Here is a 15,568-nt window from a genome sequence, read left to right on the forward strand (position 1 = left end):
AGACAATGACTGGTTTGGTTGTAATGCAGTGACTGGTTTGCTTGTAAGGCAGTGACTGGTTTGGTTGTAAGGCAGTGACTGGTTTGGTTGTAAGACAGTGACTGGATTGATTGTAAGACAGTGACTGGTTTGGTTGTAAGACAACAATGACTGGATTGGTTGTAAGACAGTGACAGGTTTGGTTGTAAGACAATGACTGGTTTGGTTGTAAGACAATGACTGGATTGGTTGTAAGACAATGACTGGTTTCGTTGTAAGACAATGACTGGTTTGGTTGCAAGGCAGTGACTGGTTTGGTTGTAAGACAATGACTGGATTGGTTGTAAGGCAGTGACTGGTTTGGTTGTAAGGCAGTGACTGGTTTGGTTGTGAGACAGTGACTGGTTTGGTTGTGAGACAATGACTGGTTTGGTTGTGAGACAATGACTGGTTTGGTTGTAACACAGTGACTGGTTTGGTTGTAAGGCAGTGACTGGTTTCGTTGTAAGACAATGACTGGTTTGGTTGTAAGACAATGACTGGATTGGTTGTAAGACAGTGACTGGTTTGGTTGTAAGACAATGACTGGTTTGGTTGTAAGACAATGACTGGATTGGTTGTAAGACAGTGACTGGTTTGGTTGTAAGACAATGACTGGTTTGGTTGTAAGACAATGACTGGATTGGTTGTAAGACAATGACTGGTTTCGTTGTAAGACAATGACTGGTTTCGTTGTAAGACAATGACTGGTTTGGTTGTAAGGCAGTGACTGGTTTGGTTGTAAGACAGTGACAGGTTTTGTTGTAAGACAGTGACAGGTTTGGTTGTAAGGCAGTGACTGGTTTCGTTGTAAGACAGTGACTGGTTTCGTTGTAAGGCAGTGACTGGTTTCGTTGTAAGGCAGTGACTGGTATGGTTGTAAGACAATGACTGGTTTGGTTGTAAGGCAGTGACTGGTTTCGTTGTAAGGCAGTGACTGGTATGGTTGTAAGACAATGACTGGTTTCGTTGTAAGACAATGACTGGTTTGGTTGTAAGGCAGTGACTGGTTTGGTTGTGAGACAATAACTGGTTTGGTTATGAGACAATGACTGGTTTGGTTGTAAGACAGTGACTGGTTTGGTTGTGAGACAATGACTGGTTTGGTTGTAAGACAGTGACTGGTATGGTTGTAAGACAGTGACTGGTTCGGTTGTGAGACAATGGCTGGTTTGGTTGTAAGATAATGGCTGGTTTGGTTGTAAGACGATGACTGGTTTGGTTGTGAGACAATGACTGGTTTGGTTGTGAGACAATGACTGGTTTGGTTGTGAGACAATAACTGGTTTGGTTGTAAGACAGTGACTGGTTTGGTTGTAAGACAATGACTGGTTTGGTTGTAAGATAATGACTGGTTTGGTTGTAAGACAATGACTGGTTTGGTTGTAAGACAATGACGGGTTTGGTTGTAAGACAGTGACTGGTTTGGTTGTAAGACAATGACTGGTTTGGTTGTAAGATAATGACTGATTTGGTTGTAAGACAATGACTGGTTTCGTTGTAAGACAATGGCTGGTTTCGTTGTAAAGCAGTGACTGGTTTCGTTGTAAAGCAGTGACTGGTTTGGTTGTAAGACAATGACTGGTTTGGTTGTAAGATAATGACTGGTTTGGTTGTAAGACAATGACTGGTTTCGTTGTAAAGCAGTGACTGATTTGGTTGTAAGACAGTGACTGGTTTGGTTCTGAGACAATGACTGGTTTGGTTGTAAGACAGTGACTGGTTTGGTTGTAAGACAATGACTGGTTTGGTTGTAAGACAGTGACTGGTTTGGTTGAGAGACAATGACTAGTTTGGTTGTGAGACAATGACTGGTTTGGTTGTAAGACAATGGCTGGTTTTGTTGTAAAGCAGTGACTGGTTTGGTTGTAAGACAGTGACTTGTTTGGTTGTAAGACAGTGACTGGTTTGGTTGTAAGACAGTGACTGGTTTGGTTGTAAGACAGTGACTGGTTTGGTTGAAAGACAGTGACTAGTTTGGTTGTAAGACAGTGACTGGTTTGGTTGAGAGACAATGACTGGTTTGGTTGTGAGACAATGACTGGTTTGGTTGTGAGACAATGACTGGTTTGGTTGTAAGACAGTGACTGGTTTGGTTGTAGACAATGACTGGTTTCGTTGTAAGACAATGGCTGGTTTCGTTGTAAAGCAGTGACTGGTTTCGTTGTAAAGCAGTGACTGGTTTGGTTGTAAGACAATGACTGGTTTGGTTGCAAGATAATGACTGGTTTGGTTGTAAGACAATGACTGGTTTCGTTGTAAGACAATGGCTGGTTTCGTTGTAAAGCAGTGACTGATTTGGTTGTAAGACAGTGACTGGTTTGGTTCTGAGACAATGACTGGTTTGGTTGTAAGACAGTGACTGGTTTGGTTGTAAGACAATGACTGGTTTGGTTGTAAGATAATGACTGGTTTGGTTGTAAGACAATGACTGGTTTTGTTGTAAGACAATGGCTGGTTTTGTTGTAAAGCAGTGACTGGTTTGGTTGTAAGACAGTGACTGGTTTGGTTGTAAGACAATAACTGGTTTGGTTGTAAAACGATGACGGGTTTGGTTGTAAGACAGTGACTGGTTTGGTTGTAAGACAGTGACTAGTTTGGTTGTAAGACAGTGACTGGTTTGGTTGAGAGACAATGACTGGTTTGGTTGTAAGACAGTGACTGGTTTGGTTGAGAGACAATGACTAGTTTGGTTGTGAGACAATGACTGGTTTGGTTGTAAGACGATGACTGGTTTGGTTGTAAGACGATGACTGGTTTGATTGTAAGACAGTGACTAGTTTGGTTGTAAGACAGTGACTGGTTTGGTTGAGAGATAATGACTGGTTTGGTTGTAAGACAGTGACTGGTTTGGTTGAGAGACAATGACTGGTTTGGTTGTGAGACAATGACTGGTTTGGTTGTAAGACGATGACTGGTTTGGTTGTAAGACGATGACTGGTTTGGTTGTAAGACGATGACTGGTTTGGTTGTAAGACGATGACTGGTTTGGTTGTAAGACGGTGACTAGTTACTAGTGACAACCAGAATTTTATTTATAACGATGTTCAGCTTTAATATAGCGGTGTGCATAACAACCCTGAAATGTCGTTTGACATATGTTTCTAAATAGTAAGTGATTCTCAGGGAGTCGTTGCAAATGGTGCCAAAACATACATAATATGCCTCATATTACATACCTCACTATTAGTAGAAACATAGTTGAACTCTGGTGACCTTGCCCTTTGTTATATAATATAATTCCCTTTATCATAGTTTGTTTCAATATAAATATGCATTGTCATAATTAATTATGAATACAAACAAGTTTTGGGGTTGAACCAACAGTGGGGAATCAGTCTACCGAATGTCCTTAAAAGATGTAAATATCTTACAAAAACATTGGTGCCTTATTTGTTTAATTATTTTAAGGGACATAATTTCCAGCTTTCTTTAAAGTAATTCAGATATTTTAGTATAAAAACAAATGTCTCATTGAAAAAAAAGTGCTGCATTTAGATGTGAATAGATTCATAAAACATGCAACATAACAGAAAATTTTAGCTGGCTTTAGTCCAAGTATTTTGTACAGGTGTCTGTCAAAAATTAATGATTCACTGAGACAAATATGAACTGCCTCATTGTGTGACTACTGTATTATATGAAAAGTAAAAAAAACACCCTTTATGAATAGCTATCATGTTGCAAGCTCTGCTTTGTATGCAAATCAACTTAAATAGTTAGTTGGTGTCCAGTGGAGGGAGAAGTCAACAGTACTGTTGCCTCCTGAGAATCTACATCTTCAAACACTGCAATCTTTGAAGTGCGTTTTTAAACTAGTATTATAAAAACTCTATCATTCTGTTCTAATAGCTGAAACATATTCCTGTGAGTTTTCATTTGTCGAATGAACCATTTGTCAAATACAGAATACATATATTTTAGAACAATTTTCTTTTTAAAATGTGGATGAAATGTTTTGCTTTTTATGTATTTTGTATGTATTGTTTTTGATTTGATAACTTTGAACTAAACAGATTTTCTATTAGCTCCAGATCTTGATCAAAGTTTGGCACCCAGTTCATAGGAGTGCTTATATTGATTTTCTGACATCTTGTTTTCTGTAAAGATTTATTGGTAGGTTTGCAAATGTGTATCAGACTGTGCAATCTCTCCATGAGTTGGTTTTGAAACCCAGTAAGGGATACATTACCAAGGATATTATTACAAGATAAATCATTTGCTTCATCGAACACATACAACAATGCATATTTCCACTGAGATCATGACCTTTGATGTGTATCACCAGTGATCAGTCAAGTAGAAACAGTCAAAATATTTTATCAGTTTTTTTCAATTTTTGCATGATATTTTCATACAGGACATCTGTTGTTCAAACTCAGGGAAGACTTTATACTGATGAACAAGGTGACCAAGTTTGATGAAGTTTGGAATAGAATTAGTAAAGTTATCATGCACACAATAACAATTATTAACGATGACGACAACGACGACGACAACGTCGGACAACATTTTTCCCTTAATATACCTTTCCCTTCCATCTTTGATGGTACGGGCAAGGTAATAATGTGACTAATATTTCAAGCAAAATTTGCTGCACCAAATAAAATATTCTGCGTTCTGGTATGAATTCAAATTATCAGTTATCAACACATTTTTACATATGTATTCAGTTCTTGTGTTTGTCAGTATGACTACAAAGATTTACAAAATACATATTCAGGTCTTGAGAAAGGTAACAACTCGTGTTACACATGATAAGTGGTCTCGTGGGTAAACACAATGTACCTTTTCTCACAAATGGCGAGTCATGTGTGGGGTTGACTTTCAAACGTTGTGAACAGTAATCGCTTTTAAGCGCCATAGGATTTTTCTTCATGCTATCAAAACTACAGTGATCGGCAATCTTTTCGACGACATTATCATCAAGCTTCACTTCAAGAAATTCGGCCATTTTCCTAGTATTTCCTGTTAGATCCTATACATTAAAAATACAAACTTACAAAAACGTGATTTTAATTTTTATGTGAGTGGATGAGAGATGAATTCATTTCCCTTTACATATTCGCCTTTGATGTATATGTGTAAATTGTATATACTCACTATTATGAAAAAAAATGCAAAATTACTAATACAAATCATAATGTCCATGGAGTATTTTCCACAGATTATTCTTATTGTTATCTAACCTTGGGTTTGGTGAAGTTATAATATTATTGTGATTTCATAAAAAACGTCTGTAGTGAATAAGATAATATACTGTTCGCATGGTAGAACTAGAATATTAAACACATATTAACTCGTGATTTTCGTTTAATGTGATGTGAAGTATAATGTGTAAATATTGAATTTACTTGTTTCATATCTTCATAAAACATAAATAGGACATTGCTATCGTGTCTTCGACTCCACCAGTGGAGAACATGGTCCTTCCATAGTGAACCATCGTCTAGAACAATGGCATATAGTATGTGTTACAGGTTAAACAATTTAATTGGTGTATGTATTGTATGTATGCAGTAAACCCATCTAAGTATATAACAATGCTTCTAGCATTCTGATATTTCAACATAGCATATATGATGTAATACAAGCAGATAAATGTAGATATTTACGCCCATGCTTGATTTATACCATTTCTAGAAAACATGTTTCGACTCCCTATTAAACATTTTTATGGTCCAACCATAAACTTAGCTTTGTAAAGTGTTTTATGGAGTTTGGGTCCCCAATAAAAGCTGGAAATGTCATCAATTTCTTACTTTATATGAATATTTTAGACAATGTATGTAACTTTATAATATTAAGTTCAGACAGTGTGTTAGATCCAGGATGTGTTTTAGGATAGATACATGTAGTTTTTCAACTGTTTTGTCCGTGTGTCAATTTTAGTTGTTGTTTTACAAGCTTATACTACATGTAACTTTAAATATGTATCACATGTGTAGTCTCCCTTCATCATCATTTCCACAATTAGTATGTAGAACAATAATATGAAACTAGTTTGCGAAACGTATAAGCGAATCAAAATCACTGAAATGTTCTGTGGGATATATTAACAAATCAACAACTGGTCTATAGAACGTATAAACAAATAAAATTCATTATTGAAATAATCTGCAGAATGTATTTACAATTCAATAGCAAAGAACACAATATACTTCATTTATATATATAGTTTATACCGTTATATAATCAATGTAGCATACATATTTTTATTTTTAGGGTTCTAAATACATTCATCTTTGTAGGAGGTGCTGTTCCATCTAAATGGAAGTGCTGCTCAGTCTTATACAATGTTTATGATATTGAGACATCTTGCGAAATACATCCTTTCCTCAGAGGTGTGTATACTTACAGATCACATGTTGTGCATCATTCTTACATATGATAAAATCAGGTAGAAAGGCACTGAAACTCTTGTAACATTGTGAATTGTCAATCCTTTTCAGTAATGCTTGGACAAAATGAAAGCAGGAAACAGCCACATCCTTTGGATTGCGAGCGACATAGATGACCTGTCCAAGTTAAAATTAAGTTATAAGACTCGTTAAAAGATGATACAATAGCAAAGGCGGCGGCACGAAATTTTGCATGAAGGTTGAGATCTGCTCATCAGCCTTACTAGGGGGTCTGCGGGTATGCTCCCCCCTAAAAATTTTGAAATCTAGACCCTTTGAAACGCCAATTCTTGCATTTCGAAAGGCAAATTTTGCTGACACAAGAGGTTTCTGCTTGATTTTGTAGGGGCAACGCCCTCCAACATTTTTTGGAGGGGCGACCGCTCCCTCTGCACCCCATCCCCCGCCGTTCCGCCACCACTGAATAGATTTGCATAACCGTTGCCGTATTCGATAAATTCATTACACAATAACGGCTATAATAAGTTGTTATGGTTATATCATTTATAGTTGAATCAAAGTTATAACATGGCAGCTTTGACATTTCACACCATGGCAGGTATATGTTTCAGAAAACTCAAAATAAAGAAACAGTGTATGAATGACTAGACACATTGAATGTTAGGACAATCCTCACATACATAGAAATTTTGAATGTTACACAAAGTTTATGTATAACGCGTTCTATTCTATTTTATTGGCTCTAATATAGTTAAATTATCACTCGCCACAATTAAAAAGCACACATATTCAAAATAAAAAAATATACAAAATGTTCTATTCTGATCAATGTTTGATTCAGCATACAAAAAAACAATAATTCATAAAATAATAAGAACTCTTACTAGTAAAATATTACTCATAACATGTGATGAGACTATTTTATGAAATGTAATGACTGAAAAACTGGTCTTTTTAAGTGCATTACCATGCACTGATTTCCAAACAACAATTATGATAGACACCATTTTAAAGAAAAATATTGTGCTACATACAGCACTGACTAATTTTTTGCATTGGCACTTATGCTGGTGATTGTCTTTTCAGGAGTGCAATACATTGGCACTTATGCTGGTGATTGTCTTTTCAGGAGTGCAATGCATTGGCACTTATGCTGGTGATTGTCTTTTCAGGAGTGCAATGCATTGGCACTTATGCTGGTGATTGTCTTTTCAGGAGTGCAATGCATTGGCACTTATGCTGGTGATTGTCTTTTCAGGAGTGCAATGCATTGGCACTTATGCTGGTGATTGTCTTTTCAGGAGTGCAATGCATTGGCACTTATGCTGGTGATTGTCTTTTCAGGAGTGCATTGCAATGGCACTTATGCTGGTGATTGTCTTTTCAGAAGTGCAATGCATTGGCACTTATGCTGGTGATTGTCTTTTCAGGAGTGCAATGCATTGGCACTTATGCTGGTGATTGTCTTTTCAGGAGTGCAATGCATTGGCACTTATGCTGGTGATTGTCTTTTCAGGAGTGCAATGCATTGGCACTTATGCTGGTGATTGTCTTTTCAGGAGTGCAATGCATTGGCACTTATGCTGGTGATTGTCTTTTCAGGAATGCAATGCATTGGCACTTAGGCTGGTGATTGTCTTTTCAGGAGTGCAATGCATTGGCACTTATGCTGGTGATTGTCTTTTCAGGAATGCAATGCATTGGCACTTATGCTGGTGATTGTCTTTTCAGGAGTGCAACGCATTGGCACTTATGCTGGTGATTGTCTTTTCACGAGTGCAATGCATTGGCACTTATGCTGGTGATTGTCTTTTCACGAGTGCAATGCATTGGCACTTATGCTGGTGATTGTCTTTTCAGGAGTGCAATGCATTGGCACTTATGCTGGTGATTGTCTTTTCAGGAGTGCAATGCATTGGCACTTATGCTGGTGATTGTCTTTTCAGGAGTGCAATGCATTGGCACTTATGCTGGTGACTGTCTTTTCAGGAATGCAATGCATTGGCACTTATGCTGGTGATTGTCTTTTCAGGAGTGCAATGCATTGGCACTTATGCTGGTGATTGTCTTTTCAGGAATGCAATGCATTGGCACTTATGCTGGTGATTGTCTTTTCAGGAGTGCAATGCATTGGCACTTATGCTGGTGATTGTTTTTTCAGGAGTGCAATGCATTGGCACTTATGCTGGTGATTGTCTTTTCAGGAGTGCAATGCATTGGCACTTATGCTGGTGATTGTCTTTTCAGGAATGCAATGCATTGGCACTTATGCTGGTGATTGTCTTTTCAGAAGTGCAATGCATTGACACTTATGCTGGTGATTGTCTTTTCAGGAGTGCAATGCATTGGCACTTATGCCGGTGATTGTCTTTTCAGGAGTGCAATGCATTGGCACTTATGCCGGTGATTGTCTTTTCAGGAGTGCAATGCATTAGCACTTATGCTGGTGATTGTCTTTTCAGGAGTGCAATGCATTAGCACTTATGCCGGTGATTGTCTTTTCAGAAGTGCAATTCGTTTGTTACATTTATATTGTATCAGTTTTAAGTTAAAACGTTTTGTGTTCAAAACCTTTACTTTCTGTTTCATTTGTCTCTATCACTACTCTACTTGGAATATTTCAACATAATCTATGTAAGTAGTGAAGAATTCTCCATTTACATGTAGAAATAAGATTCATATCTATAATTTTATTATATATAAATGAGTATGCAGGTAGTTCGTGGAGAGTGTAGCCAATGTGTTAAGAGTGTGCGGGGACCGGTGTCAAGGGTTAAATACAGTCAATGTAAATATGCATTATGATGAACTGCTTATCTATATGCTTACATTGTTGTGCTGAAATCTGATATGACGCATGCGTAAACAGACACTAAACCTACATCACTTCAACATTAACTAACATCATGGACAATATGGGTTTGAAAAAAAATTGTCTTGAAGGTTAAGCTGAATGCCTTAACTGCAAGGCTGGAAAGTCGAGGATTGTTTACCTAATTGTAATTCTGCCACTGCGATGTTGTCAGTGGTAAGAAGTGGTTTAAACCAGACATATACTTTACCTATGGCATCTAGTTAAAAGGATTCGAAAAACATGTAATATATATATATATATTAATATATATATGGATGTTGTATGGGTATTTTCATTAAAGGGTGATTGTCGAACTTATCAAACGAGACACAGCACAACGACTGCCGCCCCTTGAAACATTGCTTAGAGGACAACATCAACATGTCTGACACGAGACCTAATTAAATGAACACGAGTATATATGCTGTTGAAGCACTGATTGAATGAAAGCTACGAGCGTATGTATCAGGCACGTGATTGAACTACAACTCTGTGTAGGCCACTAGTTAGTGGAGGTGGGAGAATGCCAGGTGTACATGCCATTGTGCAGTACATACGTTCTGGCAGTCCTTGACAGTTAGTTTAGTATGGGAACTGTAATATAGAATGCTTACGTAGGAAATATTAGGTATGAGAAAGCACATGAACATTCCTGGCAGTTGATAATTCCCGTAATATGAGTGGAATTACCTATCACATTGTACTTACCACCTCACAAAGGCAATCAGAAGCTTCTGGTTGGATCAGGAGTTGATTTCAGACTCATTTGGTTCTCATGGTATTTTACAACCTGCACGTCAAACGATTGAGTTGGTTGGATGGATTTGGGTTGTTTCGGTCCTGCGTGCATGTTGGCAGATAGAATGGCAGTAGTGTTTGTGTGGGTGAGTGAGTTAGGATGATAACTTTACCTTACATTTCTTTTCTTCAATTTGCTGTGGTAAATATTTCGCCTCCAAATGCGAAACCATAGTTCTTGGCGACATCCTTTTATTTAAATCAAAATCCTCATTTACACCAAAATCAGACAGCATATTCTTTACAAGCAGGTCACTGGTTAGAGCAAAGTCTATGTAAGGCATTCTAGCATCGGGTGCTTTGTCTTTAATGGCTTCTATGTCACCACCGTTTAACACCAATGGAACGAGTTCTTTCATCCATGTTGTCCCTATTTCATAAAAGACCGTAGGTAATAGTAGTAATAGTAGCTTTTTGCCCTCTGACGACAGTTATTCTGTGACGTATATGGGTGAAAGAAAGGAAGAAAGAAAGCGCCCATATTCAAGTTGTTTTGAAGTTATTCAATAAATAAAATTTACAATATCCTAAATGACAGACCACAAAACTAAATACCGTTTGACATTAATTGTTGTCATTGTTCTCATTGAGAATTGCCTCACGTATATGCTGTTATAAGACAAATATTCGCAATAATATAATGTCTAACATTCCTCCAGGAAATGTAGTCTTAAACGGCAAAGAGATTGGAATATCTTGAGATTGTAGTCATGATGTCAAAAATTTATTCTGATTACATGGCTACAAGATTACTGATATATATTTTTTATGTTTTTGTGCCAGGCAACAGTTTCTGACATTGAATGTCACTGTTGGCTCCTTACTTTTTTATATGCAAATTGCAAGCGTGAGTGAATTTTTGCGAAAGAAGCCAATATTCATGATTTGGACTACGTGAGAGGAAATGTTATAATTGGTTATGTTTGCATATTGCAAGCGGTACGTCTTTTACATATGTTTACTATATTAGTAGTATGCATGTGAATGATATCTAACAATAACTCACCGGACTTTGGATATGTTATAACAAAAATATCATCTGATCTCACTTGAAACCTTCTAATTTTGTCAACTTGAATGTCGATCCTAGAGTTGGCGATAGTTTCAGCATCCACCATTTTGTATTCTTCCCTTATCTTGTCTACTATGCATATAAAGATGCAAACAAATAGTGATGTGGAATACTTAATATCAGATAAAGGTCAAACTCTGTGTTTACAGTAAATAACTGAAATAATGATTTGATTAAGTTTCCAGTTGCAAATGCCTTCATTGCGGACATTATAAATAAGTGTCTAAAAAACTGACGTTATAATAACATTTGTTGAAAAGAGCGGTTTTACTGTAACGTTATAACTTATATATTATTTTCTATCAGTGTATAATGTAGTACTGAAACAGTCGCAAAAAATGAAATTGTATTTGTTTAAAATTAACTAATAAGTGATGTCATCGGGTTTGTGGGCAGCTGCCTGCTCTCTGGTTTTGGGTTGATTGTGATTCGTCGTCCGGGGAAAATAAGTGTCGCTCTGTGGGTTGAATTTAGGTATGTTGTTTGGCTTTGAGGGTACCTTCTGGAAATCGCATAGGTGATATTTGAACTGCTCAACAATATTTACACAAGTCACCTTATGTCATTTTATGTCACTTTATAATATAACACACACCCAGAGTTGCACGTTTCAAGGCCTTAATGTACATCAACGCAGAGTGGTGAGTCGTATTGAACGGATCTGTCATTCACTTGGTCTTCGACCCAACTCTCTCATTGACCAGCTACCCTGCATTCTATCTCCTAACTCTCTTCTGACTCAACCACTAACTATCCTAACTCGTAAAGTTGCAATGTGGGCAGCAATCAACTCTGTGATTGCTCACAATATAGCGAAAGGGAATACTTTCATATACTTTTAAGTGCATCTCAGACTGGTGACATAATATCATGTTGATGTCATACTACAACATAAAGTCGACTGCTGTGTGTATTATCTGATACGGCAGGGTCATGGTCATGCTTTTTTGTATTTCATTTTTTTTCGTATTTACGTATTTATAATAAAGATCTTTATTTTCTGTTTCGATTTCACAATTAAAATTAACATCAAACTTAAAAGAACAAGTTACAATGAAAATTTCAAATTGAAATGCAAATTTATACATTTGTTACAGTATTTCACTTCACTATAAAAAATAGTTTTGTAATTTCTTTTTGAAAATGACTTCATTTTTTCAATTTAATTTTACGTAAGGTTTAACGAAATTTGCCATTTGTTCCTTGACCTTTAACACGTGATCTTAACTGCTCAGTCAATCTATGACAAGTTGTCATTTCAACGACGCTGTAAAGTGTAACGCGAGTGGTGAACGGCTGTACCAACATTTTACACACTTGTCCTGTGCCAGAAAGGTAATAATTTATTTAATTATACAATTAAGAGCGATCCCACATTTGTTTAAACTGCAAAAAACAGACAAAAGAAAGGCTAAATTTAAATTATTGAAAGAGTATTAGTAGCACTTTTATATTACACCACGCCTTACCTTTACTTTCTTAGTATTAGTAGAATAAATCAAAAACACTGAGCGGTGTGTACGGTTTTACGAATCAGCTAGCATCCGTGCTAATTGGGTAATTAATCAATCCAAGCTCAAAATCAACATCTGGCAAAATATCATCCACCTCAGTCAACATAGTTTCTGACTAGGCAGCTAAGTGAAAATCGTAAGCAGTGCCACTAGTGTAAAATCACTAAAATAATTAAACCACTGGTCAGGCTGTATATTGTATAACTGGTCAGGCTGTATCTAAGTGTTGACTAAAAAGAATTGGGATCTGCAAGATTCCTTAACAAACTGGCTCTTTCTACGTCCAAAAACTGTTTTTTATTACTCCTGCATAGGGACCTAAAGCGATTTCCCAAATCCTTATACTCCCACAGAATAATTAATTTCCCTTCCGACGAAAGAGCATTAACAAATCATATTTTTGCTTTTTCATGAAGTCCTGATCAAACCACGCAGATTGCCGACGACCAGCTTGCCCCCAAGTACCAACCCTTTTAACCATACTACATTTCGTTGCCATGGCATACGACATCCATTAAATAAATTAATAAAGTGGTTAATCTAATCTAATTCTGTTGCAATTTGTGACGGGTTGGCCCCCTTTTTTTGCTAGAATGACTGAACTAAAATGGGGCTTTGTGATAAAGAACCCCATTTTTTCATACACTTTCAATGTATCCGTATGACAGAACACATTGTTATTTCATTATATTTTTAAATCCTTTTTATTAAAATGACTGCTTTGGTAACGTATATAACTTTATATCAGCCGGACATTAGAAATATAATTTCTGTCTCAAACTCGACACTCCAGAAACAAGCGCCGAGTAGTCAGAGCTAACGCAAATATTTTTTGAAGTTTACAACATACTCAACAAGAATTCGAGATTAAGAAATTCCAACTCAAGAAAATAAACGTGTACCATGCAAGGTACACACATCACCGTGTACAACCCATTGATGAGGATGAATAAAATACACTGAAACCCTCAACTTGACCTGAAAACACCACAATGCGATTAGTAAGCAGTACTGGTCTCTTTGGTAAAAGCTTCGGATTAAATTCAGCAAGAAGACGGCCAAACACTCAATATTCAGAGACCTCTCGATAAACATGTCATGCTACGCCAACGCCATCATTAGAACGAAAACGGCTTGTCATACACGCCAGTGCAAAGGTCAAAATTGCAACGCCCGCTGAGTGTAGCACTGATATGTTTATATTAAATTATGAATTCGAACATATTTTTGTGCTAGTCAAAACAGAAAATAAAAAAGTGTTTTTATAAAAAAATGCGACACTTACAAAAACGCCAAACTTAATGTTTTGATTTTGAAAGGTGAATACAACCCCGTTACAACCCCGTTGTAAACTTCACGTTCATCACTTTATAAAAACAAATTTCGACTTCTACGTTATCTTGTTTTGACTACACGTAAATACCAAACATACGAGGAATCGGGCGAACTGGTAATCGGGCGAACAGGTAATCGGGCGAAACCGTTCGGGCGAAGTGGTAATTGGGCGAAATGCCCCCAATTCTGTGTACCATGTCCAGTAATGATCGACTTTTCGAGAAAAAAAATGTAAATATGTTTGAACGTAGTATGTACGTAATGACCGACTTCTCCGATGTTTCACCGGCCGACTTCCCCACTGGCCGACTTCTCCGATGTTCACTGGCCGACTTCTCGCACTGGCCGACTTCTCCGTTGTTTTGCTGGCCGACTTCTCCTGCTGGCCGACTTCTCTTGTTACCATTTTGTATATTTTCAATGCACCCCCCCCCCCCCCTCACGAGGCCCCTCGATGAGTCGCGACCCCAGACAAGTCGCGGTTTTTACTTGGAACTCGACATCCGCAACTTAGCGAGGGAGCTACTGTATATCAAGTTCATTGAGCCTCACTTAGCAAGGAATCACTCACCGCTTACCCGATCAGTTACTGATTTGCATCAATCCGGTCACAGTCAATACAGTTCACCGCTGGTTCCGTGTCACTGTGATCTCTTCACGGCGCTGGTATAATGTACAATACTTTGTGCGACAACTCGTCCGTGAAATGCAACACAGCAGCACAAGTCCTTCCTAGATATTCGGTCGCTGCATCAAAGTTACACATTCAATATAGCTCATCTCTATCCAGCTGTTAGGATTCTTAATGTCAAAGTTCACTTGATCTAACATGTATGTAAATGTGTCGAAATGGGCGTAGTGCGAGTGGTTAGTGCTACTAGCACTAATCCGAAAAAGTACTAGATCTAGTGCTAAAATGGCACTAGATCTAGTGCTAAAATGCCACTAGATCTAGCGCTAAAATGTGCACAGTGCGAGTGGCATTGTTATCGCATTGTCAACGACGTCGAATAATAGGAGGGCATCCACTTTCATATGCAAACTACAAACAGTATAAAACATCGGCAATATAGGCCAGATGTCCATAATAATACTTTCTTTATATTCTGCCGTAAATTCGCCATCCGAAAAATCGCCCTAGGGATTTCACGGCTGGTGGGCACTTATTTTGGGCTCAAAATTTCAAAAAATAATCATCAAATATTTTTTGGGGACTTCCATTTTCATCATTGAAGTATCTAACTATGCAGACTTTCAACACCGTCAGTTGGGCCACCCAAGACGAAAGAAACTATTGCAGAATTAACAATAATTAATAATTCTTGCTGAATTAAAAAGTAGACTGCCTGAAATTTCATTACAATGTCGCCCAGTGTCATTTTTCAAATACATTTGTTTTTATTTTATTGATAACGAAAGTATATTCTCAACGAAGTTTCAAAGAAAAACGAACACAACTGGCGTAGTAGCCCCAAATGATCATGGTTGCGCAATCCGGTCATGCTGCGTTTCACAATTGTTGAATATTAGTCAGTAGTGATTATAATAACGCACAAAAAATAAATTCGTTGAATTGTTATGAAATTCAAATAAAATTCAACTTAGTTTCATCGTA

At 37.3% G+C, this 15,568-nt stretch overlaps 1 protein-coding gene across 4 annotated transcripts in view; it reads right to left on the minus strand.

Moving 5' to 3' along the window:
- The window catches only part of LOC100367971 (sulfotransferase 1E1-like), a 41,810-nt gene extending 27,056 nt beyond the window's left edge, over positions 1-14,754 (minus strand). Inside the window, exons 1-6 of one of the 4 annotated variants that reach the window (XM_006814730.3) lie at positions 14,525-14,754; positions 11,039-11,173; positions 10,146-10,402; positions 6,377-6,536; positions 5,373-5,467; positions 4,807-4,996 (exon numbers count right to left, since the gene is read on the minus strand). In XM_006814730.3, coding sequence (XP_006814793.2) covers positions 4,807-4,996; positions 5,373-5,467; positions 6,377-6,536; positions 10,146-10,402; positions 11,039-11,150 — 814 coding nt within the window. In that variant the 5' untranslated portion in view covers positions 11,151-11,173; positions 14,525-14,754. Of the gene's footprint in view, positions 1-4,661; positions 4,997-5,372; positions 5,468-6,376; positions 6,537-10,145; positions 10,403-11,038; positions 11,177-14,524 lie in introns of those variants that run through there. The other 3 variants (XM_085504157.1, XM_085504156.1, XM_085504158.1) reach the window with 3 other exon arrangements.
- Between the last annotated feature and the right edge of the window lie 814 nt (positions 14,755-15,568).

This window comes from Saccoglossus kowalevskii, chromosome 10, assembly GCF_978046115.1.
Source record: "Saccoglossus kowalevskii chromosome 10, keSacKowa6.1, whole genome shotgun sequence".
Taxonomy (NCBI): domain Eukaryota; kingdom Metazoa; phylum Hemichordata; class Enteropneusta; family Harrimaniidae; genus Saccoglossus; species Saccoglossus kowalevskii.